Source organism: Doryrhamphus excisus, chromosome 11, assembly GCF_030265055.1.
Source record: "Doryrhamphus excisus isolate RoL2022-K1 chromosome 11, RoL_Dexc_1.0, whole genome shotgun sequence".
NCBI lineage: Eukaryota > Metazoa > Chordata > Actinopteri > Syngnathiformes > Syngnathidae > Doryrhamphus > Doryrhamphus excisus.
The window spans coordinates 4,880,145-4,906,853 of NC_080476.1; the positions used below are offsets into that span (position 1 = coordinate 4,880,145).

The window sequence follows — 26,709 nt, forward strand, 5'->3', positions numbered from 1 at the left end:
AAACACTGGAGTTAAAAGCTAAAGACTAAAAGCATAAAATAGGACTAAAAAGATAAAAACATAAGAAAAGTTTAAAAATATTAGTTAACAGCCTGATTAAAAAAGTGTGTCTTTAATCTGTTTAAAAAAATATCAACAGTCTCCGCAGTCCTGAGGTTCCACAGGTGGGGGCCACAGTGGCTAAATGCTGCCTCACTGTGGGCTTTTGTTCTGGGTTTTGGTATTGTTAAAAGGCCAGTGCCGGAGGACCGCAGGGTCCGCTGGGTTGATATGGTAAAAGCAGATCAGATAAATAAGAAGGTGCAAGGCCGTTAAGACATTTAAAAACCAGTAAGAGAATCTTAAAATCGATCCTGAAGCGGACGGGTAGCCAATGTAGCGACTTTAAAACTGGTGTAATGTGCTCCCGCCCTCTGGTACACGTGTGGCTGAGTTCTGTAATAATTGGAGATTTAAAATCATGGTCTAATTAGCATAATTGGCCATGACAAAAAGTGAGCAAAAACATTCATTCATTCATTTTCTACCGCTTATCCTCATGAGGGTCACGGGGGGTGCTGGAGCCTATCCCAGCTTTTTTTCACATCACGGAAGGCTGTATATATGGAGCCAGGGGGCCACAACAGCACCAGCTACAGGTTTACGAGTTGACCAGACGGTCAATTTAACAACCTAAGCTATTAAGAAGTCAAATTCATGCTTGTGTGTGTCGCAGTAAAAGTGTTCCAGATGTGTGGAGGACAGGAAGTGTTATTAGGGGTTCAGAGTTATGGTCACAACAGACAGTTATTATTATTACTAATAAGTTATTATTGACCAATGAACAATATGACAATCACAATTTGAATGTATCTTATTGCCTTGTATTTTAATTAATCTAACCATTATTTGCTTGAAAATGCTTAATTTGGGCAAAATGATCCAAAATCCATTTAAATATGCAATTTTTTTTCTAATAGGCTGTATGTAACGATGAAACAGTACATTTTTTTCCATTAATATAGTAAAACCATGATAGTGAAGCTGCAAAATTCGAACCACGTGGCGAGGGATGACTGAAGGTGTGTGTGTGTGACTTGTAAGCACAACTCCGGCCAGTAGATGACATCACTGCCAGACATTACAGCTGCCATAAGGAAGGTGCTCAACAATTTATAAGCAATAGCCAACAAATAGCTTGACTTAGGAGAGCATGTTGTCCAAAACCCGGCGGTTGGTGGTTTTTACCTGACTGACAGTAGGGAAAGTATGTATAGAATGTGGAACAGGTTCATTATGTCACTGTTGTGGCAAAGATGAAAGTTTCACTTCCACTCTCCTTGACTCTAGTGCAGCCCACACTGGTGCATAAATGTTTGATGGTGGTGAGAGAGGACTTCAGCCACGTTTCGGTCAGTCTGCCCCAGGACAGTTGTGGCTACAGATGTAGTGGTGTGGGACTGTGGGGTGAATAATGGGTTTCACCGTGAAGCTGTCGAGCTAACAACAAACTTAAAATGCACAATGATGTAATCACTGCACGATATGGAGCCCAAATGACATCATAGCAAGCAAGAGAACAATAAATACAAAATTAGAAACAAAGATTCATTTTAATTAAAAAAGATTTCATTTTCAATCAAAATATGCAGCTGTATCCTCCTGTTGCTGAAGGTAATGGAGGATGACGATGTGTCTTCATCATGTACCAGAACACACATACGCACACAAACACACTCTCAACCATGATAGAGTGATTGTAGCGGGATATAAAGCATCTAATCCAGCTGCATCAGTCTTGCCACGTTAGCACGATGAGCTACTACACGCCTCATAAAGAGTCCACGTTGCCAGTGACAAAGGTTCTGTTTGGTTTCCATAGAAACCTTTCAAGAGCAAATAGTTTTTTTTTCTTCAGAGTTCCACCGAAATACTGACCGACTGGGCGGAGCTAATTCTCCACAGGCATGGGTTCCTGCTGCAGCTCCTCTTCCTGGCCAGAGCCAAATGTCTCAGCCGTGTGCGCCGGCGTTGAAGGCAGTGGTGGCTGCGGCGGCTGGCTGAGGATGACCTGCACCACGTAGTCTCGCGAGATGTTGAGCTGGTCTAAACGCAGTCTGTCCGTCAGCGGCCGACCTGAGAAGAACCAGCGCTGAGCGGTGGCGGGCACGCCCTCCTGGCTTTGGAGACGCCGTTTCATCATGCCCACCGTATCTACAGAACGCACCGGAAGCCGGAGATCCCGACCCGTGGAGAGGCGCAGCCGCAGCTGGCACTCCCCAGCGGAGCCAGGGTCGCCGCCCGCAGAGGCGTCTGCGGTGCCAGAGTCCGCGTCAGAACCATCGGGTTCGTCCCAGCGCTCCTCGATCATGTTGACTGGCGGGGACAGGCAGTAGACGGGCAGTTGGTAGCGGTTCCCCAGCTCGTCGTAACATTCCGTTAGAGCTCCTGAGGTAGAACACAGTCAATTCATGTGACAAATCCGATGCATTGCGGGTGTTGTGTCAGGGCTAAACACTGACCGTGCGGCAGAGTGATGCTGGCGCCGTCCAGGATTGCCTGGGCCAGCTGATGGTCGTGGCTCTCGAAGGCGCTGGCGGCTGCATGCAACGCATCCCAGATCTCCTTGCGGCCCTCAAAGGCTGGCGCAGTGTCCCAGAACTCATCCCTCTTGCTGCGCAGCTGGCCCTCGGTCATTGGATAGTCGCTCTTCCATTTGGGACGCTCCCTCTTTAAAGGCTGGTTCCGCCCAAGTGTCACTGGAAGGAGATCATCCGTCAATGGTCAAACTCAAAACCACCATGCTCCATCAATGCAGTCGTAAGACACTTCACCATACAACCAGCAGCGCTCCAAACATTTGCTGCCTAAATGGGCTGCGGCTCCTCTTGTAAGTAAATACGTCAATGTTGGATACATGTTGTAACAATAACACAGCTAAACGATTCATCACCAAAAGCATCACCTTGTGATGCTCCACTGGCTCAAAACCATAGCTTGAAGAACTTGTTAGAACACTCAGAGACCATTTATCGACTCACAGAACAATCTAAATATACAGTGCAAGAAAAAAACCCTACAAATCTAACTGCAAAAATGGAGGGGAAAAAAAGACCAAAAAGACATAATATAACAAAAAAAGGTGAAATGCTAGATATTAATATTACTGTTCCTGTTTATGTCTGTGTTAATTAACAGTATTTTACTTACAGTAAGTAAGTAAAATCTGGCACTGTGTAGGAGAGTCCATGCGGATGTACTTAAGAAGGCAAGGTGTCTGCAGATTTGTTTATGCTAAAATATGGGTTTTGTAACACTGCTACACTGCAGTGTGAGACATATACTATCAAAACAATGTAAATGGCTACTTGCCATGGGTCGATCACAGCTTTCGTCTTGTCTCAATAGGGACCGAAGGCACTATTTTCCGGTATAAATCTGCTCTGACTTTTTTAATGTTTGGGGTAGAAGTGAATAATGTATCAAATTAAAGTTCATGTCATGCTTTATCAGAGAGAATTAATCACAGACGTGATTTTACTAATTAAAAAATTTTGCGACACTGCTGACGGGCATGCTGAGCCTATCCCAACTGTCTTCGGGAAAGAAGCGGGGTACACCTTGGACTGATCACCAGCCAGTCACAGCCCATCACAGGGCACATATAGACAACCATTCACACTCACATTCATACCTATGGACAATTTAGAGTCACCAATTAACCTAGCATGATTTTGGAAGGGGAGGAAAACAGAGTCCCTGGAGAAGACCCACGCATGCACGGGGAGAACATGCAAACTCCACACAGAGATGCCTGAGGGTGGAATCGAACTAGGGTCTCCTACATGTGTGGCCTGCTCGCTAACCAGTATACGATATATTTATTTATAAAATAAATATACTGTATATAACTTATTAGCATATCTACAACAGAACATTTGCATACATTTTAGCACCAATAGCACCATTGCATCATTTATGTTGACTCGGGTGTGTCAGTGCCCCACTCATCCTTACAGTGTAGCTACGAGTAGCTACTCAAGTGGAACCACAGCAAAGTGGCACTACTGTACTGGGCTCATGCTAACCACAAAGGGTGTAAAACATATTAGCACATGTACTTTACATCTAACTTAATAGAATGATTAAATTCGCTCATTTTATTATACACCACTAGGTGGGAAAAGTTTGAAACCACTGATGTACTTGTAGGCAAGTAACTGACTGACTCCACTTCACAAAACTACACCGGTGTCTCCATCTCGTAAAAGTAGCATCCTCATCATCAGACGTCTTTGATGAGCAGAAAGCAGTCTTGAGGCCTCGTTGCATAGTAGACGTTTACATTTAAACACTGTAAATCATCTACACACTTTGAACGGGTTTAAATAGACAAGTCGCCGCTAACTCGAAGTTTGCATTGAAGCTTAATGGAGAGCTAACGGTGTGGTTTCTCTTAGCCAAACTACACGGGGAAGGTAAGCAGCTAGCCAGCAGGCTAACTAGCTAGCCTGCTAACCAACTGGTAGGCGAACGAGCTAGCAGGCTGGTGAACAAAGGCAGATGTCAGACAGTCAGTCGGTCGGTCAGTGGCGGTCAGACAAGAAGTCAGTTCCGGCTTTGAAGCTAAGCAGTGAGGGGGTGGCAATGCGGGGGTGTTCTGTCTGTAACTCCGTCTGGTTCGCTAATAAAAGGAAGTGCGCTACCAGACAGTCCAAATAGCCCAAAAGAACCCCCTCCTCTACAAACCGAATCGCGTAGGCCCCATGCAGAAGCCAGTGATTACCTCCGGTTCCGTCAGAGTTCTCGTTCAAACTGCCCGAGGAGTCATGGTGGCTCCCCACACAGCCACCCATGGATAGTTCGGCGCAGCAGCCCGAGCAGGGTAGCTCGCCCACCCACCGGTACGCGGCCAAGGGCTACATGAGCTAGCTATCCCCGCTCCCGTCCCCGTCCCCGTCCCCTTTTCCTCTGTCCTGCTCCCTCGCTTCCTTGACTTGCAACCCTCGCTTCCTTGACTTGCACCCTCGCCCCATTTCCTCCGCCCCCCGTTGCGGCTAGGTTTCTCGTCAGGGGGAGGGGCTGTGACCCAAAAAGACGATTGACAGTAAACAAGAAAGAAGTCTGACAACACTTAAGATCTGTTTAATGTCAGCTTTGTCTCAAATCAATCTATGATGATCCTTTTGTCTTTCCAGCTGTTCCTGTGTCGCCATTGTGCTCCCCCCACCAAGGACACCAGTCTGCCAGGTGACTATTTTAGTTTGCACCTCACTGTCACTGTTTGCATTTTTCCATTGAGGCTTGTCTAGCTAGAATGGAGCAAAGCTTATCTGGATCAGTACACACACACAAGAAATATTGGAATCCTTTGCTTGGACTAGGAATGTTTGTTATGAATTGCTCACTTTTTAACACACACACACACACACACACAATAGTCACCATTATGTGTTTTGTAGCTTCCTTCCTGCCAGGCAGCGATGATGGCGTCTTGATGTTTGTTTTGAAGGTGATTCGATTTAATTGAGGGATGGGGACTTTCATCTTGGCTACAAACATTATTCATTTGTAATTAGTTTGACACAATGACATTTGCAACAATTGGCTAATTGTTTGACTGTTCTGTCACAGCCTGGTGACCCCCTATCCCCACTGTTAAACATTATTAATATCTTCATTTTGTGTGTCTGTGTGTGGATAATAATTGTACACAATGGCCGACTTGAAACATCACAACAAACATAGCATGCTAACATGCTATGATAAATTTTCAACATTAAAGACTCCAAAATAAATCCAATGTAGGTCAATATGTGCTAAACTATTTAAACAACACATCATCATCTTAAGTCCTGGCTATATAGGAATGCTCCTGAGTTTTTTAATACATAGTGTTGGATCCCGGACTATCCATATAGTCACATCCACATGGGAATGTACAGTATTACTGGGTGAAAATTATCTAATACAAAAGGCACATCTACTGTATATGTGGAGCTGGTTAATGGACACATGCAGACAAAGCCATGTCACACACCAAAACAACAAAGTTTTGGATTTTCCGGCTTGTCTAGACTTAATGACGAAGTGGAATTACTTCTGTGAGTTACTTTGCATTATAAGACAACCAAAAATACTGTTTCAGGTCACCCAGAATGCCTTTACCGCGTGAAAGGATCAAATACTTTACACGAGGCATCAGTAATGTTATGAGACATAACGTTAGATTACATTACCTTCTGCACTGTATGGAGACTGGCCACTGAGCCAGCAGAGCCGAGCCAACATGTCATGGCCAGTGGGGAGGAAAAAAAGGTTCTCCTCTCAGTCCTTGTGGAAGTGGTAAGTTTTTGGCTTCTTTGTCCGTCCTCCCCACTCCATTTGAAACACTTTACTAAGTTTTAGAATAAGTAAATCGGTGAACACAAACTAGTTAGCTCGGTAGCTTGCTATGCTAGTGGCAGCCGTCTGCAGAGATCCCATAGCCTGCACAATGCAATGCAAACAAAGAATAACAGGAGTATAAAAGTGAGTTTTATAGTGTTATTTCACGGCTCTAATAATGTTAAAACTTATTTTTCTCTTTGGGCTTTTCCCTTCAGGGGTCGCCCCAGCAAATCAATCTCCTCCATCCAACCCTGTCTTCTACATCTGTCTCTCTCACACCAACTACCCTCATGTCCTCCTTGACTACATCCATAAACGTCCTCTTTGGTCTTCCTCTACGCCTCCTACCTGGCAGCATCCTTCTACCAATATATTCACTATCTGTCCTCTGGACATGTCCCAACCATCTCAGTCTGGCCTCTCTGACTTTATCTCCAAGGCCTCTAGCATGTAATGTGCCTCTGATGTACTCCTTCCTGATCGTATCCATCTTGGTCACTCCCAATGAGAACCTCAGCATCCTCATCTCTGCTACCTCCAGTTCTGCTTCCTGTAATTTCCTCAGTGGCACTGTCTCTAGACCAAACAACATGGCTGATCTCACCACAGTTTTGTATACCTTTCCTTTTATTTTAGCTGAAACTCTTCTATCACAATATTAAAACTCATATTTGTCCTAAACAGTTTTTTTATGGCCTTAACAATGAAAATATTCTGTTTATTGCCCAGCAACATGGTAGTACACATTTTGATGAGAATGTCAGAAATATAAAGGAAATCTATATTATTGATTAGTGTGGTGACGTGATTCAATGGACCAGTATGGGTATGAGTATCAGTATCAGTTCTAATGAGCACTTATATAAAAACAAATATTGTTTTACATAGGGTGAGAATACCAATATAGGAATGTATTATAGGAGTCTCAGATTATGGGTGATGGGTTTGTGGTCATAAGTAATGGGTGAATATTACCCGAAGACGTCTGCTGTGTTATGTTGAATTAAATAGGGGGTGAAAAAAAGCGTCTCCTTTTCTCAATGAAGGTCAAGATGATAGTAGAATGTAGTGTGTACAGCTGATGATTTTAGAGTATTGGATATATGGGTATGGGTATGGATATATGTTTTTATTAGGGATGGTCCGATCAGGGTTTTATGCTCCGATACCAATCCCAATTATCCATGAGTGCAATCGTCCGATACCAATACTGATCACATACATGCAGTATAAATATACTACCGGCAATATTAGCGGTCACCAAGGTTTTTTCTTGTTTTACATATTGAAAATGCAGCTACTCATTTTTGTAACATTTATTTTAATAGCTTATTTCAAGCCAAACAAAGCCGATATGGCTGTTTTACCAGAACATCAACAAAATGCTGGTATCCACAACTGTATTTCACAATGCATTTATTTCTAGTCTTTTCCCATTATTAACTGAAAACCTGAATTAAAAAGCAGGTATGTATATAAAAAAAGACTAATTGAAAAATAATAAATACACCAAATACAAAACATCATATCCATTCAGACAGCTTAGATTTTTGTACACTTGTGCATCTCCTTCTACAGCAGTGCTTCTCAATTAGTGGGGCGGACTCCCCTGGGGGATGGAGCAAGAGGCTTTCATTTGGGTGAAAACATTTCTGTTCCTTTGGGGGGGTGGGCAGAAAATAATTGAGAAGCACTGAGACCCACCATACCTCTGTACAACTAACAACAATAACGATAATGGAGCAAAAGTACATCAGATGGAATTCAATATGTCTTTAAAGTTATTTTCAAATGTTTACATGATCTAGCCCCCAACCACAAACCAGCCTCTCCTGTGCACTAAAAGACATGACGGGATCAGGGTCGCTGGACTATTTTCAAAACTGTTCACAAGGAAGGTTGAGCATTAAAGCACACATGGCGGACAGAGAAAGATGTGGAACTCCTTACAGTACCTGAGATAATTGTTTGCATTTTAAACCTGAGATAAGTATTAAATAATTCAAATGTACCTTCAAATGTATTCCTTCGTTGCCTCTTAAAAAATAGAGCAGTCATATGAGGTACGTACCTAAGAAAAACGTCATTAATAAAATACATAATAGTTTTTGTCAGTTGTATGCAAATTAAAGTATTACTTGATCACACATGCACACACCAATGGTGACAATGCAATAGACAATTTTATTTTAATTAGGATACGTCCACGCATGTCGAACTTGGCCCTGAACTTGTCCCTGGGCCAAGGTCACTCATGGGTCAGCGAGTCTGTATTTTTGGCCTGATTTATGATTTATTTGTAACATTTGTATTTAGATTTAAGAATAAACATTAAGGTTTAGTTATAGATTTACCATTTAGTTTAAAGGAGACCTATTATGCTCATTTTTTTGGCCGTGTTGACTCCTATAGAGCAGCTACACACGATAACTCGCACAGAAAGCTTTATAGATCTTCCAGAATCTGCACCTATACCAGCTGTATTTCCAAAACAGTTTGTTTTTAATTTATTGTACCCACGGCCTGCCTCCCGGGTATGCCTACTGCGCTTTGATTGGTCACACTCTAACGCCCTAACGTGAAATCCTCACAGTGCAGTAGAGCGGGGGAGGGCAGGGCGACAGCTTGTATTTGGGAATGACCATATAAGGAAGTCCGGCTCACTGTGACATCACAGGGAGCTGTTATAGGGAGTCAGAGAAAGTTGATAAAGAAGGTGAGAAACACTATTGAATTAAAAAAAAAAAACTCATGGCAAAACCAGCAAGTGGTGTCCGTGTCACTGCCACATCTTGTCTTTGGCAACATCAAGGTGAAAGTAACCTTGAACGTTCATTTTCTCTCTCTCTCTCTTTATCTCTTTCTTTGTAATTTATATGTACTTGGACATTTGTTGACATTTTTTAGACAAAGAACTAGGTAGACACGTGACTTCCGGTTTCTGTTTCCATGTGTGAGAAAGCTGCCAACAATGATGTTTTGTGATAATGCAGTTTATTCATAACATAGGCTAACTGGATGATGTACGCAAACTGAGGCATATATTTTTCAGGTTCCACTGTAATTGTTTTTGTTCTGGCCATTTGTTTGGCCAGTGGGGCTTGTAATATTGGCGCATGTTACTCTGCAATACATGGATGCATGTGAAGCTGGTAAGATAATAAACGTGCAGATTCTGATTGCTGGAGTGTTGCAGGATTATTGAATTCTGATACCATTTCAAGTCGGCTGCACCAGCACACAAATAGGTACATACAGCTGACCTAGTGTGCGTGTGTGGAGTCAGTGTAGATGATAGTAGCACATCGAGAGTAACTGATAGTGTGAACACATGCACCTGCTGCCTCTTGTCATTTCTTTCATGCACGCACACACACACACACACGCAGACACACACACGCACTGTGTGTGAATGTGACACGTGCAAGTTCTCAGGCTGCAGCTCTTAATGCCAATGTACTGCTTTTGTTTCATGCACATGTTGAACATTCCATTTTGTAAAGTCATGTAATATCTTGACGTCACTTTCAGCATAGAAATCAAATAAATAGACAAGGTAATATCACGAGTGACAGAAATAACCTAAAAGAATGATGCAACATCAGTACAACACGGTAAACAATTGTTTTATGTCTTCTTGACCATTCTCTGTCCACCAATCAGACACTGCCCTTTAGCTTCTCCACCACCCAATGGAAGGGTACCAGAAGTGGTACAGCTGCAGTGTTTTTGGGACCAATTGTGTTGACAGTGGATGAATGAAGGATGGAAGGAAATACAAAATGAGAGGTAAACCTGGCCCTTTCTCCTGGGGTCTTCCTTGCCCCCCCCAGTCAAGCCAGAGAAGGCAATGTCTCCTCACAGCTCTCGCTGTTAGAAAAGTTTGCTTGGCATCCGCTGAAGGATACTGGAGACAGTTCCAGAACCTTCCCCGTGGAGGACGCTTGGTTCAGCCAGCTGCAGGGCTTGATCTCACCCCCACTCACTGCACCTGCCGCCTTCCCTTTTGCCGTGCACGAGGGCTTGGGGCATCTCGACCTGCTGTATCTTTGACCCGTACCCGGCCCTTTCCGGCATGGTCCGCCCCGCAGGCAGAGGATCTCCTTGAAGGCGTCTCTGAAGTCGGGGCTGCGGCAGTAAATGAGTGGGTTGAAAGCAGAGTTGGAGTATCCTAGCCAATTCAGGAGCCTGAAGAGCAGTTTGATGTCTCCAAGGTTGATGAAGCTGATGAGGATGTTGAGGATGAAGAAAGGAAGCCAGCAGAGGGTGAACGTTCCCATGATGATTCCCAGAGTCCTCAATGCCTTGTGTTCCTTCAGGCTCAGCTTCACTCGTTTTGAGCTGCAGCCTTCTTTCTCTATCTTCGCTTGCATGTCCTCTTCGGCCACTCCCGTCGTCTCCTCCAGGTTCATCCTGTCCTCCGCCCTGAGCGGCTCCAGAGCTGGGTTGTCTTCACAAGGGGGCGCCTGGGACTCGTGACACAGCTGGTGGAGGTGTCTCTCCCGTCCTTTGATCTTCTTTAGCTGCTTCCGGGCCTCCTGGAAGACGCGCGAGTAGAGGAAGATCATGAGCACCAGCGGCAGGTAGAAGGAGATCACTGAGGAGGACACGGCATACGCCGCGTTGGTGTTGAAGTCGCAGCACTGCTCGTTGGCCAGACAGCGTAGCGCCTCCTCATCATGTGACAACCACAGCTTCAGGTGGATAGGCAGGAAGGAGATGAGGGAGGCCACCACCCATACGCCCACAATGGCCGCCAAGGCCCGCCCCCTGAGACCAAAGAGGACAATGAAAAAACCTTTAAACCTAATGAACTGGACAGCTGTGTGTACTTCACGGTGTGTTCTTGTTGACCAGTCACACTTTATTAGTTGAGCAGTGAAAACACTGTTGATTTGGACTTTTTAACAGCTTCATCATTTCCTGCAGTGCCGCTCCCAAAGTAGGATGTGGAAAAGTGTGACATCAGCACTTTTAGCAGCAGCAGCACAAGCATGTCTTGTATCCGCGTCCATTAACATTCAAACATAGAGGAAGTCATTTCAGTCTCACACGGACCGGACCAACCTGGTGAGCAGTGTTGGATAGCGAAGAGGCGAGGTGATGGCGAGGTAGCGATCCAAAGCGATCACACACAGCGTCTCAATGCTGGCCGTAACGCACAGCACATCTGTGGCCGTCCAGAATTCGCACAAGAAGTTCCCAAAATGCCAGGATCCCAGCAGGATATAGATGGACCCAAACGGAACCACGGCCATGCCCATAATGAGGTCGGCCACCGCCAGCGAGGCAATGAAGAGGTTGGTGACCGTCTGCAGCCGGCGGAAGCGCAAGATGGCGCTGATCACCAGCACGTTACCTGGACACCGATCTATCTGATCAATCAATCCATTTATCCGTTCAACCATCCATTCATCATGCATCTTCTTCCAATTAATGCGTCCATCCATACATATCTATATGAATCTATCAACAGTCCAATCTATCATAAGTCCATTCATCCATCAATCAATAAGTGAACTCACCAAAGACGATGGCCACCACCAGAATGGCCATAGCGGCGCCCAGTAGGACCACCTCAGTATCACCGTACTCTGAAGATGGAGATGACCAATTAGGTGGCAAAGATGAATTGCTGGAGACTGACTGGTCAGCTGGAGTGGCTGAAATGCTTTCATCCTCTCTATAGCCTGTCACCTCCGTGACCTACAAAATGAAGGAATGGATATATCATATATACATGGAATATGAACTGTAGTGTACAGTATATCACTAACAGTTCATATTTGTTGTGTTGCTGTTTCTGCACAAGTGTGTAGACAGTGAGCTTACGGTTCCACTGCCAACCGCTGCAGCAGGAAGGGTGGAGCTACGTGCATGCCCCTGGACTGTGCACGGCCAGCAGACACAGAGTGCATTTGTCCAGCATGTAAATGTGACCCTAAAGTGTCTTTGCAGCACCATCATCATGCGGGCTTATTTGCAGCATGCTGGAGGGTGAAAACCCACACATTGCACAGCTGAGCAACAGGTGGCGCTACCTTACATGTCAGCCAATCACAATGACTGATGAATGAACGATGTTGTGAAAGGTGTCCACACTGCTCTCATCAATTAGTGGCGGTGTGTGTAGGTCAACCCAAGATTGTAATATGTGGCTGCAGGGCAGATGTATGGCTGAGTCGATGGAGCCAGATGGGGTCAGCTGGTCACAGATGTGACCTTAATCAGCGCATTAATATTGTATATTGACGAGGGATTTTGTCATATTAATTCTTTCATGTCTGACATGAAGCACTATGTTGGTAAAAGATGACAACCTTAAGTTCTACTTTTAATATGCAACATTCTGCGTGTGTGTGTGTGTTTTTTGGCGTTATTCCACAACAATCCAAACGCTGCCAATGCGTCAACAGGCGCTTTGATTCAGGCGTGTTTACTTGCTCAATGAGCAAAGTGTTTTGTCATTTTCCATTGGAACATTGCTGAGAAGGAAAGAAAGTGCTGAGTGCGGCAAAGACGTCCGTCACTACTGGATGCTTTGGATGGAATATTCACTGCTCCCAAAATCAATCTTTCATAAGGACTTTAATGAAGCGTGGCGCCTACACACACATCTTTTATGCATGCTGCTGCAGCCTACTGACCCCCATCCTCAGTGACACGATCAATACTGGACACACACAAACACACGCGCACACACCAACGTCATCAGCAAAGCACATGAGTGATTCTTGTCTAGAATAAATGTCTAAATATTTGGAAGATCGCAAGCTCTTCACATCCACACAGTTACATGTGGATGACGGCACAAACACATTGGTGGGAGTGCACGTACAAACACACTAATGCACGTGCACGTTCTGTAGCAGGTGTCAGACAGGAAACACATAATTCATTACAAGCCACACAATCAATTTCGGTTAAAAAAAGATGAAAGGAAGGCCTCTGACAGGTTGGTTTCAGTGGTGAAAACATGTACAAGGTATGACTTGCACTGCTATACATGTGCATATCGTACACACTGCATATGTGTGTACTATTTGCATATGTACACATACATTACTGGCTACTATGCGTGGGCATCCGGGTGGGCCTACCTCCATGTTGCGTCCTCAGCGTTGTGATTCCCGAAACTTTCGAATCCCCAACATAAAAGTTTCATGATAAACTTTGTGTGCAGCCTGTCCTCTCACATGCTGGTGTACCTCTAACTTGTGTGCATGTGTTTATTTCATTCTACCCGCAACTCCCCCACACACACACCGGCCCAGTGAGGCAATGACAGCCCCTCACGCTTTTTATATGCCAGCCCGATGACATCACAAGTAGAAAGTAGCCAATCACAGCACAGGATGGTTGTCAGTATGCAGCAGCACTCACCTTTGACCTGGCTCAATGAGGCCAAAAGTCTGTGTGAAATCTGATGACCTTTGACCCAGTGTGAGTTGCCATCAAATTAACGTTATGGTGTGCTGGAAGTGTGAAACAAAAGTGTGACAAGTACTTCCTGTTCCAGAATCCCACCCTCTGTAGGCTTGCTCCAATCTACGTGCGTGTGTGTGTGTGTAGCTGTCCGAGGGCAACAGCACCTCCCCATGGACCTGAACAGAGTCAGACTGCAGGGACACAAACACACATACTGTATGACCAGTGATATGCATTCATGATGAAAAATATGCTCATTACAAGTGCCAGCTATATAAGTATTTTATCAATATTGGACAACTATCAGATGTTATTGGTTGTCTGTTTTGTCTATAAGGTTCTGAATGGACTCGCCCCTCCACCATGATAGGTTTTTATCCAGAAGAACACTAACAATTGAGCCAATACTAGATAATTAATCGGGGGTGACTGTAACATATAACGACGTAGGACTAAATTTAGCCAAACGGTTGTTTTTATCAGAGGCACACAGTCATGGAATGCACTACCAGCTCATATATGTTTTATCTTTTTATGGTGTTATTTATAAATGTGTGTTTTATGGTGCTTGCCTTAGGGTGACAGATGAAATGTAGCTGTTGCAGCCAATTCTGCCATATTTACTGTGATGCTTTTGCTCATGTGTTGATTAATATGTGCTGTCCTAATTAAATCAACTAAAAAAATAATTGCACTTTATTTTGTATATTAACATCTAAAAATACCTGTATGTCAAGAGTATCTCAATAATGTGTACATTATGTCTACGCCAACATCTATACAGGATGTAAGACAGTGGTCCAGGATTCTTAAAGAGACAGTGTCTTTGCTGTTGTAGTGCGGCGCTAGGACCCAGGCCGTGGCCGTGGAGCCCGCCCTCCATCCGGCGGTCACTGAGCCTCTGTGGCCGCAGGAAGGCTCCTTCAGTCCGGCCGCTGTCTCTGCAGTCCACCCTGACGAAACGTAACTTGAATGAAACAACAGGAAGTCCTTCGCCGGAAAGCAGAGTGGAGGGAAAGACCAAACTCACGGACATTTTGGCAGCATGGACTCCGAACGCCAAAGCGGTGAGTTTTTAAGAGTACACACTTACAACCAAGTTAGCTTAAGTTTGAACTTAAGCTACAAGCTAGTGGCTAGTTGTGTTGACTGTAGCACACACGTACAACCATTAAACCTTAAAGCAACAACGTGTGAATGTCTCTCAGCATTACCCAAGAAAATAATGTCGTTAAAATGAGTTTCATTGAGGAATGACGCTGTGCTCATCCACCTTTACGCCAAGGGAGTGACGTCATATTGGCAGGCGGGTAGAATTACGTCATGAGATGAAAACGAGCCATGTTGAAAGCAGTAGGAGATAGAAACGAAATGGAACACAATACTGTATGTGGATGCGAGAACAGGCTGTATGTTGTTGATGCCTTGATGTCATAGTCAGAGCCCCCCCCAGCCTCCGCTACAGAATTTTGCTAAAGATATATATATAGTGCAGAGACCTGTTTGTGTTGCCATGGCAACGCATGGAAAATATTGTGAGTGACAACTTTTTGTCTCAGAAGAATGGATGGAACCTGACCTTTGACCTTGAAAATGGTGAAGCATGCAAATGTTTGAGAAGCTGCTTCATCACAAACTGTTTCAAACATAAAAAATATATCACTAAATGAAAGTCGCATGGATGAAGTCTTATGACTGTGTGTGTGTGTGTGTGTGTGTGTGTGTGTGTGTGTGTGTGTGCGTGTGTGTGCAATGGGGGGTTACAAAGCTTGCTGTGTGGGTGTGGCCGACCACAAGCTTGCAGCGCAGCTGATCCTCAGCCTGCGGGTCCCTGGAGACAACGACAGTGAGCCACAACCAGACATGGAGAAAGTTCTTGGGACAAGTCAAGAGAATGTGATAAAGTCACATGACTTCACATCATTGGGAAACTAACACACAAGTCACATAGCTGCTCGCCCAGACACACACACACACACACACACACACAGCTGCTGGATGCATGAATGGCTGCTAAGAGAGATAATGCAGCTGTGTTATGCCACACCCCTTTTTTGGCTCTGAGTGTGAGTTGTTTTCTCTTTGAGTTCCTTTGAGTCTAATTCTGCTCTGAAAACAATAGACTATTGTGTGTGTGTGTGTGTGTGTGTGTGTGTGTGTGTGTGTGTGTGTGTGTGTGCATGTGTCCGTCCAGTTGGTCATCAGCACCCAGGAGGTCTGCTACCGCAGTGCCTCTCTAAATCGTTCCATGTTGACGTCTTCATATTTTCATATTACTGACTCTGAATCTTATAAAATAATATTTGTATCAGTGACGTGCAGTCAGGGGAGGAGAGCCTTACATGCCTAAAAAAAAATCTGTAATAAAAAAAACACCCATCATGATAGCATAAAATACATAGTATTTGTCCATTGAACTTTATTATGAATACATTTTCTGTAGAATTTCAATAATTAGTAAGTAAAAAAGTAAGATATTCTTCAATAAAAGTTTAGTGCGCAAGCCCTATCTACCATCTGAGTGAACTCAGTGAGTACACTGAATTGGACCATGACGCCTGCCCGTTTGTGTTTGTCAACATTTCGCCAATCATACATCCACCCATTTTCTATGTATGCTGGAACCTATCTCAGCTGTCTTCGGGAGAGAGGCGGAGTACACCATGGACTGGTTGCCAGCCAATCTCGGGGCAATAATACAGTGTTGCAGAAACATGACTTTCTACAACCCCTGTCTATTATGTAAGTGACATTATTTTCTTGCTAATAGGACAATCAAATACAGAGAAATGTTGTGCAGGAGGCACTTGCAGTACTCACTTCATCCTAAAGGATTGTGGTCGTGCCTGACCTGCAAGTTGCTTGTCACTGTGTTTCTTTCTTAGACAGGGAAAAAAACTTTATTGAAATACGCAAACAGTGGTGCCGGCTATAGCTAGATTTGCAAACAAGTCAAAGATATTTGTATGCTCTGCTGAATGAATGAATGAATGAATGAATTTGACTGCCAAGATGGAGGATTATACTGTATATCCAAACTTACTAGTAGGTGATCCGGTGCATATACTTCTTATACAAATAAAATGTAAGACCACAAATGTTTTTCCATTAACAAAAGAAAATAAATAAAGGGGATTAAGTAGTATTTGAAAACAATTTGAAGACTTTTTTTTAAACCAAAGTACTTTTTCTGCTTTTTCTTGTTATCATCTTAATGATCAACTCCAAACTCCAACTGAGTCAGTGCTTCTTGTGCACACACACGTGTGTGCACGCGTGTTTGTGTGTGTGTGAGACAAACAAAAGTTGCCCTCAGGAAGGGCAGCCAACCTCCTCTTCATCACTTTGTGCATTTCTAGAACAATTCAATGTACTTCTTGACTTTGCCTTGTTTTCCTGAATGAACACCCCCCACCCCATCCCCACTGACCCCATCCATCCTCTGCCTTCATCAGTTCTAAGCAAGCCGGATGTGTGTGTGTGTGTGTGTGTGTGTGTTCAGGGTCAAACCTCAACACACACAGGATGTTTGACATGAGGACAAAAACATTCCAAAGCAACAAACATGTCCACACTCCAAGGAGAAGATCTAAACAACAAAATACTATGTAACATTATCTGTCACCAACGCCATGCCCTCAGGCACCAATTAGCCCCCCCATGACCACAGGTCTGTTTTTCATTTAGGTTTTCAGTGAATAATGTGAGAACACGAGAAAGAAATAGAATACGAAAGTTGAGTTGTAGATAGCATTTTGTCAACATTCTGGTAAAACAAGCATATTCACTTTGTTTGGGTTGAAATAAGCTCTTAAAAAATGTTAAAAGTAGCATTGTAAAAGTAGCTCTCACAAGAAAAAACATTGGTGACTACTGGTTTAAAGTATTTGCTACAGAATGCTGTTCAATTGATTGTCAAAGTAAATGGTGACACAATGTTCTCCCACAGATGTGGTGGAGCGTCTGGTCAGCGAACTCGGTGCTCTGCTGAAGATGTTGGATCACGAAAGCATCAGCCCAGCCACAGCAGACAAGATGGCGTCCGTACGCAACATCCTGGATGCGCTGCAGGTGTCAGGTCAGTTAAAAACAATCGTCACCACAAAGAAGTGATTTTCCACACTTTGTGGTATGATGGAGAAAGTAGATGCTCACATGTGCTTCATGGTCTCCTCCTCAGTCGGCAAATCTGATGTTTACATGAACAGCTGTCTCTATGGCAACGGCACCAGCTTTGTCGAGTCTTTGTTTGACCACTTTGGTGAGTCCTAGGAGCGTCTTCTCCTGTCCCGAGGACTGAGAAAAGTTCTGAGGATGTCACGTTTGTTGTCCTAGCAGACTGTGATCTCCAGGCGCTCAGCACCTCCCCTGTCCAGCAGAGGGAGCACACGGAGGAAGAGGAGGAGACGCTTCCAGATAAATCGGTGAGTGTTGCACTTATTCATTGTCAAGTGTGCGCTCACACTCTCATCTCATGTCCTCAGAGGCCCACTGATACGCCCCCTCCACTGCCTGCCACTCCCCTCCCTGAGGACTACTACGAGGAGGCCGTTCCTCTTCATTCAGGCTCTGCCCCCCAGTACTTCACCACCAACATGGACCGTAGGTTCTCCTCCCACACACAAACACACGCACACACACAGTGTGATGTAACGGTGTGTACGTTCTCCAGCAGCTTCCAGGAACTCAGAGGAAGACGCCTACTATGAAGATGCAGACAACAACTACCCAACCACTAGGATCAGTGGGCCTCCCAAAAACTCCTGTCAGTCTGCCAGAATTCCTGGTGCTAATGTCTGGAAAACAGTGGGATTCCCTCAAGGAAGAATGACCTGTGCTCTCACTGTGCTCAGATAACGACTCAGACGCTTTGAGCAGCTCCTATGAGTCGTACGAGGAGGAGGAAGAGGAGGCCAAAGCACGGGGTCCTTCCCAGAGATGGACCGCTGATGAGAGTCCAGATGGGCCGGTCCGGGACTGCAGAATATGTGCTTTCTTGTCGCGGAAGAAGCGCTTTGGCCAGTGGGCCAAACAGCTGGTGGTGGTTCGAGACAACAAACTGCAGGTGAGATATACCTTTGTGTATCAATGTGTACAATTACTTGTTTTTGTTTGCTTCACATTCTGTGTGTGTGTGTTTAGTGCTACAAGAGCATCAAGGAGAGCACGCCCCATACAGAGCTCCCCCTCAACCTGTGCAAAGTCATCTATGTCAACAAGGAGGGCCGCAAAAAGAGACACGAGCTGCGCTTTTCCCTGCCGGGTGGAGAGGTTCTGGTTCTGGCTGTGCAGAGCAAAGAGCAAGCCCAACGATGGCTCAAAGTACTGTTGCATTGTGTGTGGCGGCACAACAAGTGTTGTGTTGTCATCTGTTGATATTTGCGTATGCAGGTGGTGCAAGATGCTGGCAGCCATTGTGGCAACATTGACGGCCTGAGTGGATCCACCTCTCCCGTAGTTGACAGAAAGCTGGAGCTGGACAAGGTGACTACACAAATACAAAAGCACACCAAAAACCAAGCACCACTATCTCCTGAGTATATTCTTGCTCAGGTCACTGAGAATTTAACAGAAGGAAACATACCACACGGTACAATATCAATTATTGTTAACATTTGTTTGGTTCTTCCCTGGCCTGTGTCCCACCCCTACACACACACCTCAACTAATATGACACCAGATGATGGTGTGCATGATGTGGGTCGTAAGGACACACACTCTCATCACCCGCTTCATTACTGTCGGAAACAGGAGGTTCTTTCAACAATGTGAGTTTTCAAGGTTAACTCTGCCTCAACTGCTGCAGGCTGACAGGCAGACGTCGGACTCGGACAGCGGACCAACAGCAGATTGTCAACCAGCCACACATGGACCAGGACCTGGGTCAGGACGGAATGCTGGCGACACACTGAGTGGGTTTACATTGTCAAGTAATAATATCAGCGATTGATACATGTCTTGTTAGTGATTGCTATGCACAACATTAACACATTACCCCCAAGCGGGCAAATAAGGAATAGTTCATGCAATTCATATCTTATTTTTAAGGTTAGTGGTTGTTATAATTAGTTCTCTTTAACATTTGTGCTTGTTATGATCAGTAACTGTCCATCCATCCTTTTTTTGTACCGCTTATCCTCACGAGGGTAGCGGGCATGCTGGAGCCTATCCCAGCCAGTCTTCAAGCCAGAGGCGGGGTACACCTTGGACTGGTCACCAGCCAATCACTGTTATGATCAGTTACTCATAGTTAATAAGGTTAGTGGTTATGATTGGTTGCAGTTAATAAGGCTAATGATTGTTTTGATCTGGTCCTTGTAGTTAATAAGTTTAGTGGTTGCTGTGATTAGTTGTAATAAATAAGGTTAGCAATTGTTATGATCCGGTCCTCGTAGTTAAGGTAGTGGTTATGAGCAGTAACTAGTTGTAGTTAATAAGGTGAGTCGCTGTTATGTTTTTACATCCCCATCCCAATGTGAAAATACTATTGGGAAACTGATAATACCTATTTATCGGTACTGTACAGACTGAACCAGGAAACAAAACAGGTACAAAAGTACCTAGTTATCGGTAGGTAGGTACTATGGTTAGGGTTATTATAATGAGTAACGTAGTAATCAAGGTTTTGATTGGGTCCTTGAGATAATGGTTTAATTTCATTTGAACATGCATCAGGCTACACTTGAGTGTATCACATAATCAGTAATAGTAAGTTTGTTATGATTAGTTTCCTTACTAAGGTTAGGCATTGTGTTCTGTCTCGTGTTTACGGAGTGAAGGAGCGATACTAAGTGAGATGTGACGTCCTTCCTGTCTTCTTCCTACAATTGTGTCTCACTGACAACACAGGACATTGGCAGGAAATGAGGTCACCAAGGCTGAACACACACACACACTCTCACTCAGGTTCAATAGTAAAAGACAAATGAGATAAGTTGGATTTGATTGTCCATCACAATATTTGATTTCAGCCAAAGGAAAACGGGGCGCCTTTTCAGAACTGACAGGATCGATGAGCCGAGCAGCCGGGAAGAAGATCAACCAAATCATTACCTTCTCCAAACGCAAGGCGCCGTCTGGTCACCATGACAACCCTCGCTGTGGTGAGCCTCAGTGTGCAACTTTGAGCCGTTGACCTCAGCAGTCCAAATATGTCTGCCATCGTGTGAATGCCCCCCCCCCCCCCCCCCCCCCCCCCCCCAGGCTATCTGAGCGTGTGTGTGGGCGGAGTTTGGAAGGATCGCTGGTGCGCGGTGCGAGCAGGAAGTCTCTACCTGCAGAGGGACCCCGGCGACCAGCGGCCCCCTGTAATGGTGGTTCCCCTGAGAGGGAGTGAGGTGGTCCCGGGAGGGTGTGGCCCCAAACATCCCTTTTCCTTCCGCATCCTGCAGGGAAGCGCAGAGCTAGCGTCCTTGGAGGTAAACGTATGACATCATCAGTGTTGAGTGTCACGCTCACGCTTGTGTGTGGCTGCTTATCAGGCCAGCTGCTCTGAGACATTGGGGCGCTGGCTGGGCGTCCTGTTTGCCGAAACGGGCAACGCCACGCTACCTGAGGAGCTTCACTACGACTACATCGACGTGGACACGCTGACGGACATACGCCATGCTGCCAGACACTCCTTCCTGTGAGACTTCCTGTCCTGTCCTGCCTTTGTACTTATCCCATCTAATGATTGCTCTGCCCCAGGTGGGCCACGTCCGCCGCCACCGGAGACTCCAGCACATATGATGAGGTTTATGAAAGTGTGGAGGTGAGGTCGCCTTCTGCCTCAGCTTGTTCTCAGCCACACGCTTGATGTCTACGTATACCTGCAGGATGAGGAGGAGGAGGAGGGCAGGGCCAGAGGTGGCCAGGTGAGACGCCATGCCTCCTTTTCCAGTAGGGACTCTGAGAAGACAGAGCAACAGGCTGCCATCAAGAGACACGCCTCCAGTGAGGGACCGCCTTCTTTGTCTGCTTGTCCGGCCATGTTGAGGTTTCTTGATGTTCTGCCATTTTTCCTGCCAGACGTCAACCAGTACGGACGCTATGGGAAACTGCGGGCAGAGGAGGACGCCAGACGCTACCTGATGCAGCAGGAAGAGCTAGAGGGGCAGAAGGAGCAACTCAGACACGCCCTCATTTCCCTCCGCAGGGAGAAGAAGGACCTGAAGACAAGCGGCGTGACAGGTGAGTAACTAGGCAAAGCCCCGCCCACAGTTGTGCTGGTAACGGTACCCAGTGTGTATGTTTGTTCATTCAGATGGTGTGGTCGAGCGGCGGCTGGCTCAGCTGGAGGCACTATGTAAGCAAAAGGAGGAGGAGAGGGTGGAGCTTGAGCTCCGACTGACTGAAGTCAAAGACAACCTCAACAAGTCACTGGCCAGGGGTCAACTAGCTCCACCCACCAACGCCACTGTCAGCGCCAAGGTAGAAATTTCAATTTCTGTTTCAACCATCCGTTGGCAAACATTTTCATGTAGATGTGTGTGTGTGTGTGTGTGTGTGCGTGTGCAGACGCAGGGCAGCAAGTTGGACAAAGTTTACAATGACATCATTCCCGTCAATTCAGCGTCCGAGCTCCGCAAACGACCTCCGTCGCTTTACGCCTCCTCCAAGGGTAATGTCATGCAAAAGGCAAAGGTCAGTTTGTGTGTGTGTGTTCGTGCGTGTGCGTGTGGCGCATGAGGACACCTTCCTCACCTGGGTGGTGTTTTCCAGGAGTGGGAGTCAAAGACGTGCACATAGACGCTAAAAGATGGAGGATGCGGACAAAAGGAAAAGACAAAGAGGACGAGGGGACACTTTGCGTGTTTGGTAGGTTAGGTGGAGTCACACGTAGAGGCCCCTCCCCCCCAGCTCATCGACATATCATTCGGAAACCAAAGTGACTGGCACTGACAGTGCATGTGAGCACGCACAGCGGCCACCTCCACTGATTTGATTTAATGGAAAAGCAAAAGTTGTAAGTTATTATTATTGTTATGACTATTATTGTTACTGTGTGAATACTGAAGAGCATTTTCTTTCTTCTATTTATTTATTTTTCCTATTACGTCCTGCTCAACCGCTTCCTGTTTTTTTTTTTTCCAACCAATTCAAACCAAACAAGTTCAGCTCATTCCGGTCACAAAGGTTATCATTTCCAAAAAAACTCCCTCATTTTCCACAACAGAATTCCCATTGAAAATGAAAAGTTCCCAATTCAAAGCATTCACACCTAGAAATACACTACTTTTGGACTATTGAGCTTTACACATTCCCAATTGGCTCAAAATTCCACCCCGTTATTCCATATTTTCTAAACAGGATTTCATTTCAGCTGCTCTTCAGCATTCACACACAATTTGTAAACAAATTGTCTCGCTTACTTCTTATTAATGTTGTTTCTACTGTTGCACTTTATATACTGTTTTACTTTGTGTTACACAACTTTAACATAAATACTTTATCAACAGAGACTTGTCTAGAAAGTTTATTCAGTCCAAACAAAGTGTGCTCCCATTGGTCCATTCATGTTCCGCTGCTTCCTATTGGTCCAATCACTAGTGTTGTGGTTTGGCCCTATTGGTTCTCTAGCACCCTCTGGTGGAAGAGCGTGTGCGAGCAGAAAGCATGCTGCTACAGAAAGCAGAGGTCAGCAAGCGCCCATGCAACAAGAACAAGAAACAAGACCTGCTAAAGTGTTTTGAGACAACTTATTCAAAAGGACAAACATGCACGCACGCATGCATGCAAGCAAAGGTCATGACCTCGTACGTGTACAAGGAACTTCAGTGTAAACATGGCCGTCATGGCGCGGTTTCCAAGCAGACTTTTTGGTTGTGCTAACAGTCAGAGTGTGCGACTCTCAACTGAGTCAACTTTGATTGTCTCTCCTCTATTTACATCACAGTGGCTCCTTCAAACTCCTCCCACTTCCTTTTGCCGGCCTGACGGGCGGGTGTGTCAGCCTGAGATCTGTGTGTGTGTGTGTGTGTGTGTGCATGGTGGAGGGCAGGATGAATCCAGGGAGCTAGGATAGGTCATTGCTGCTGGGCGTCTTCCCGCCGTTAAGTATAGCTGAAGCGCTGCGACTTTTTGTGGGCGTTGCGCTGCCCGAGCGTGACAGCTCTGTCAGGTCGTGGAGGGACGGCTCTCTGTACATGGCCACTGCACACACACACACACACAAACAAGGAAGAACCCTATTCATTTTTTTATGGCTGAAGTGAAGGAGCTAACATATGACTTTTTCTGTGCTGTAGCAAGAATTCCATTGATTTTGAAGTTTAAAGACTAGCTTAACATATACTGTGCATTGTACAATACAGGGTGCCCCTAAAGACAAAAATGGCCAGTTGATAAGGTACACTAAGTCACGAATGCTGTCATTGAATGGTGTGCCTAATGGAGTGGCTGTGTCCACTTTACCTTTGAGAGGTTTGGGTATGAAGTGTGCTGCAGCTTTGTTCTTCTTCACGTGGTTGCCCTTCATGATAGCGCCCTCCTTGTTGAGGCCCAGGTACCAGGCCCGGCCGGACGCCTGCTGGCGGTACAGCATGGACGAGTAGGTTACATAGTAGTTCTCAAACACCGACTCCTTGAACTTGCACTCGGGGGTGAAGTGCTCCTGTGGACACAAGCGTCAAGTCATGTGACCTGCAAATGAAGACTGCAGTGATATTTGCATTTCCTTATTCCTGTGTCTCTATGGCAACCAGCTCCTCCCTAGAATATCAAGTGGCTGAGGATGCTAGGCTGGTTGACCCAAGAAATGGAACCATTTTTTAAAATGTGATGTGTGAATATTTCTTCTGTATGTGAATGTGTGATGTCGTACAGAAGTGTAGAGGAAGCCCTCGCTGTTCATGGCCAGGTACAGTTTACTTTGGACCCCCTGGATGGCCACCACACGAAGACCCACAGGGATCAGGTTGAACACGGCTATAGAAACACACACACGATGAGCTCTGGACACACACACACGCACACACAAAATGAATAGGCTGCTGTAAGTTTGTGTTATGTACCGTAGGCGCTGTCTTCTTCTTTGGTGCCATGGACGCTTCCATCAGGCTCCATCAGCAGCTGGTAGCCATGACGACTGCACAGCCGCGTCACAATGCCCTTCAGCTGGGGCTCTGTGGGGGGTTTGGGAGACGGCCATTATAAACACAGGCACTCACGGGATCACATGCCGTTTACAACAATACGTGAAGCATGAAGATGATGATGAAGTGCCACGCCCCCTTCACACAGATGATGATGACGTCACACCTGGTGGTCGCCTCCTCTTCCTCTTCTTCCTCGAGCCAAACAACTTGACACGCGAGAAGACGCTCAGCGGGCTGGACTCGTGCTCGTTGGCGCCCTTGCTCGGACTCCCGCCACCGCGGCACGTGGTCGCCTTCTCGCGTTCACGCGCCTGCCGCTTCTGGCGGATGAGCGAGCTGGCGATGGCGGCCGCGCGCGACATGACCCCCCCAGAAAGAGAAAGGGGGGGGTGGGTTGGTGAGGGGCGTTCACGTCACACGTCAGGTCCTCAAGTCCAAAAAAGTCATCAAATGCGTCCGATAAAAACGCCCCCACCCCCACGACCCCATCCCGCCGCCCCCTCCCCTGTTCCCTCTTCCACGCAGACAAGGCGACGCCCCGCAGCCCGGTGGACGTCCTGATCCACTTCTGGTCCGAATGGCGACTCAACAGCCTCTGAACAGGTGTGTGCGTGTGAGTGTGTGTGTGTGTGTGTGTGTCTGTGAGGGTTGCCTACTGCAGCTGCGCAATTCCCCCTAACACACACACACACACACAATCGAAACACACTGATGTTTGTCAATGAAAAAAAGCGCCTTTCATAAAAAAAATGCCACCTGCAGCCCTCTGTGTGTGTGTGCGTGTGTGAGAAGTAAAGATGGAGGGGGGACCTTTGAGGGGGATGGGCTGTGTTGTTTTGGTGCAGAGGTGCTGCAAGAAGCTCACACGCACACGCACGTGCCCCCCCACACACACACAAGATGAATGCAGCATGACAGAGGAGGCGGGGAGACAGGAGAAAGTGACGAACACGCTTGAGGTCATGACCTGGTCACTGACGTACACACACACACACACAACCTGCTAACTTCCTGTTCGTCATGTGTTCAGCTGTTGCTATGACAACATAATCATTGAAGAATCACCACCCGCCTTTCATGTCCAGGACGACTGTGTGACAACTTCTCACAGACCACATCCGTCCATCCAGACTTTCCCTCCATGTGTCTCCATAAAGGGACACCGAGAAGTTCCCAGGCTGTCCAGTGTGTCCTGGATCTGCTCAGATGTCTCCTGGTTGGACAGCCAGGACGACCTTAGGTAATAAGGACATTCCTGAGCCATTAGCTGGATCAGCAGCAAGGAGGACATGCTCCGCTCTGACTCTGTCCTCCATAAAGAGGAAGGAAGGAGCATTCTGCACCGACTCTGCCCTCCTTCCTCCTCAGCCCAAAAGGGAGCCACCAACTTCTAGAACATCATCAACATTCCTGCCTTGCTCTATAGCCGTCCTAACTTTCTTCCCACAAGCATCCTACCTGAGGTGGATCTGCGTAGAGGGAAACTCATGCTGCGTCCATGGAGCTCCAGAGTGTTTGACACTTCCTGTTTGCTGTGCTCCACCAAAGTAGCAGGAAGGACGGATGTTGAGAGTCTCCAAGGCTTTGGATCCATTAGACAACATTAGCGGCCATTAAAGCCTCAGCAGCTTCATCAATCATTCATCAGCAGCACACATTCCCAAATCACAGCACCTAGCCCCCCCCCGCACACTCCCCCACTGACCCTAAACATGGTTGTCATACACACACATAGAGGGGCTGCAGAAAATAGACGGAGCCCGGAATGTTCTCAGTGACTTTGTCTGCCAGATGAATCACATACATCCATCCCATAATAGCACATTATATATCA

The 26,709-nt window shown here is 46.0% G+C and overlaps 5 protein-coding genes across 11 annotated transcripts; 2 read left to right on the forward strand and 3 right to left on the reverse strand.

Moving 5' to 3' along the window:
• Positions 1-1,568: 1,568 nt before the first annotated feature.
• ubtd2 (ubiquitin domain containing 2) lies at positions 1,569-4,942 on the reverse strand. Its single transcript, XM_058087084.1, has 3 exons — positions 4,766-4,942; positions 2,502-2,738; positions 1,569-2,427 (listed from the first exon to the last, which is right to left on the reverse strand). Exons 1-3 carry the CDS (start codon positions 4,833-4,835, stop codon positions 1,931-1,933), a joined length of 804 nt encoding a protein of 267 aa, XP_057943067.1. The 5' UTR covers positions 4,836-4,942; the 3' UTR covers positions 1,569-1,930.
• On the forward strand, positions 1,950-14,779 carry LOC131138282 (uncharacterized). 2 transcript variants are annotated; one of them, XM_058087087.1, is made up of 3 exons: positions 1,950-2,869; positions 5,178-5,229; positions 14,636-14,779. In XM_058087087.1, the coding sequence occupies exons 1-3, from the start codon at positions 2,760-2,762 to the stop codon at positions 14,762-14,764; spliced, it is 291 nt and encodes a 96-aa protein (XP_057943070.1). In that variant the 5' UTR covers positions 1,950-2,759; the 3' UTR covers positions 14,765-14,779. The 2 variants fall into 2 exon arrangements, with proteins under 2 accessions (XP_057943070.1, XP_057943069.1); XM_058087086.1 differs by lacking the exon at positions 14,636-14,779 and adding an exon at positions 6,585-7,390.
• LOC131138279 (beta-2 adrenergic receptor-like) lies at positions 7,753-13,630 on the reverse strand. 3 transcript variants are annotated; one of them, XM_058087083.1, is made up of 4 exons: positions 13,470-13,630; positions 11,895-11,963; positions 11,437-11,740; positions 7,753-11,139 (listed from the first exon to the last, which is right to left on the reverse strand). In XM_058087083.1, exons 2-4 carry the CDS (start codon positions 11,923-11,925, stop codon positions 10,203-10,205), a joined length of 1,272 nt encoding a protein of 423 aa, XP_057943066.1. In that variant the 5' UTR covers positions 11,926-11,963; positions 13,470-13,630; the 3' UTR covers positions 7,753-10,202. The 3 variants fall into 3 exon arrangements, with proteins under 3 accessions (XP_057943066.1, XP_057943065.1, XP_057943064.1); XM_058087082.1 differs by having other exon boundaries at positions 11,437-11,728; positions 11,895-12,075; XM_058087081.1 differs by having other exon boundaries at positions 11,895-12,075.
• LOC131138278 (actin filament-associated protein 1-like 1) lies at positions 14,689-23,240 on the forward strand. Of its 4 annotated transcripts, none has more exons than XM_058087076.1 (19): positions 14,689-14,864; positions 17,747-17,875; positions 17,978-18,058; positions 18,133-18,221; positions 18,282-18,399; positions 18,470-18,562; positions 18,651-18,862; positions 18,940-19,119; positions 19,189-19,281; positions 19,604-19,709; positions 20,769-20,900; positions 21,001-21,215; positions 21,279-21,424; positions 21,487-21,550; positions 21,615-21,732; positions 21,808-21,969; positions 22,043-22,209; positions 22,297-22,422; positions 22,501-23,240. In XM_058087076.1, exons 1-19 carry the CDS (start codon positions 14,843-14,845, stop codon positions 22,525-22,527), a joined length of 2,280 nt encoding a protein of 759 aa, XP_057943059.1. In that variant the 5' UTR covers positions 14,689-14,842; the 3' UTR covers positions 22,528-23,240. The 4 variants fall into 4 exon arrangements, with proteins under 4 accessions (XP_057943059.1, XP_057943061.1, XP_057943062.1 ...); XM_058087078.1 differs by having other exon boundaries at positions 18,473-18,562; XM_058087079.1 differs by having other exon boundaries at positions 14,690-14,864; positions 18,136-18,221; positions 18,473-18,562.
• On the reverse strand, positions 23,240-25,326 carry LOC131138281 (fibroblast growth factor 13-like). Its single transcript, XM_058087085.1, has 5 exons — positions 25,039-25,326; positions 24,792-24,902; positions 24,602-24,705; positions 24,193-24,391; positions 23,240-23,931 (listed from the first exon to the last, which is right to left on the reverse strand). Exons 1-5 carry the CDS (start codon positions 25,235-25,237, stop codon positions 23,795-23,797), a joined length of 750 nt encoding a protein of 249 aa, XP_057943068.1. The 5' UTR covers positions 25,238-25,326; the 3' UTR covers positions 23,240-23,794.
• Positions 25,327-26,709: the final 1,383 nt, after the last annotated feature.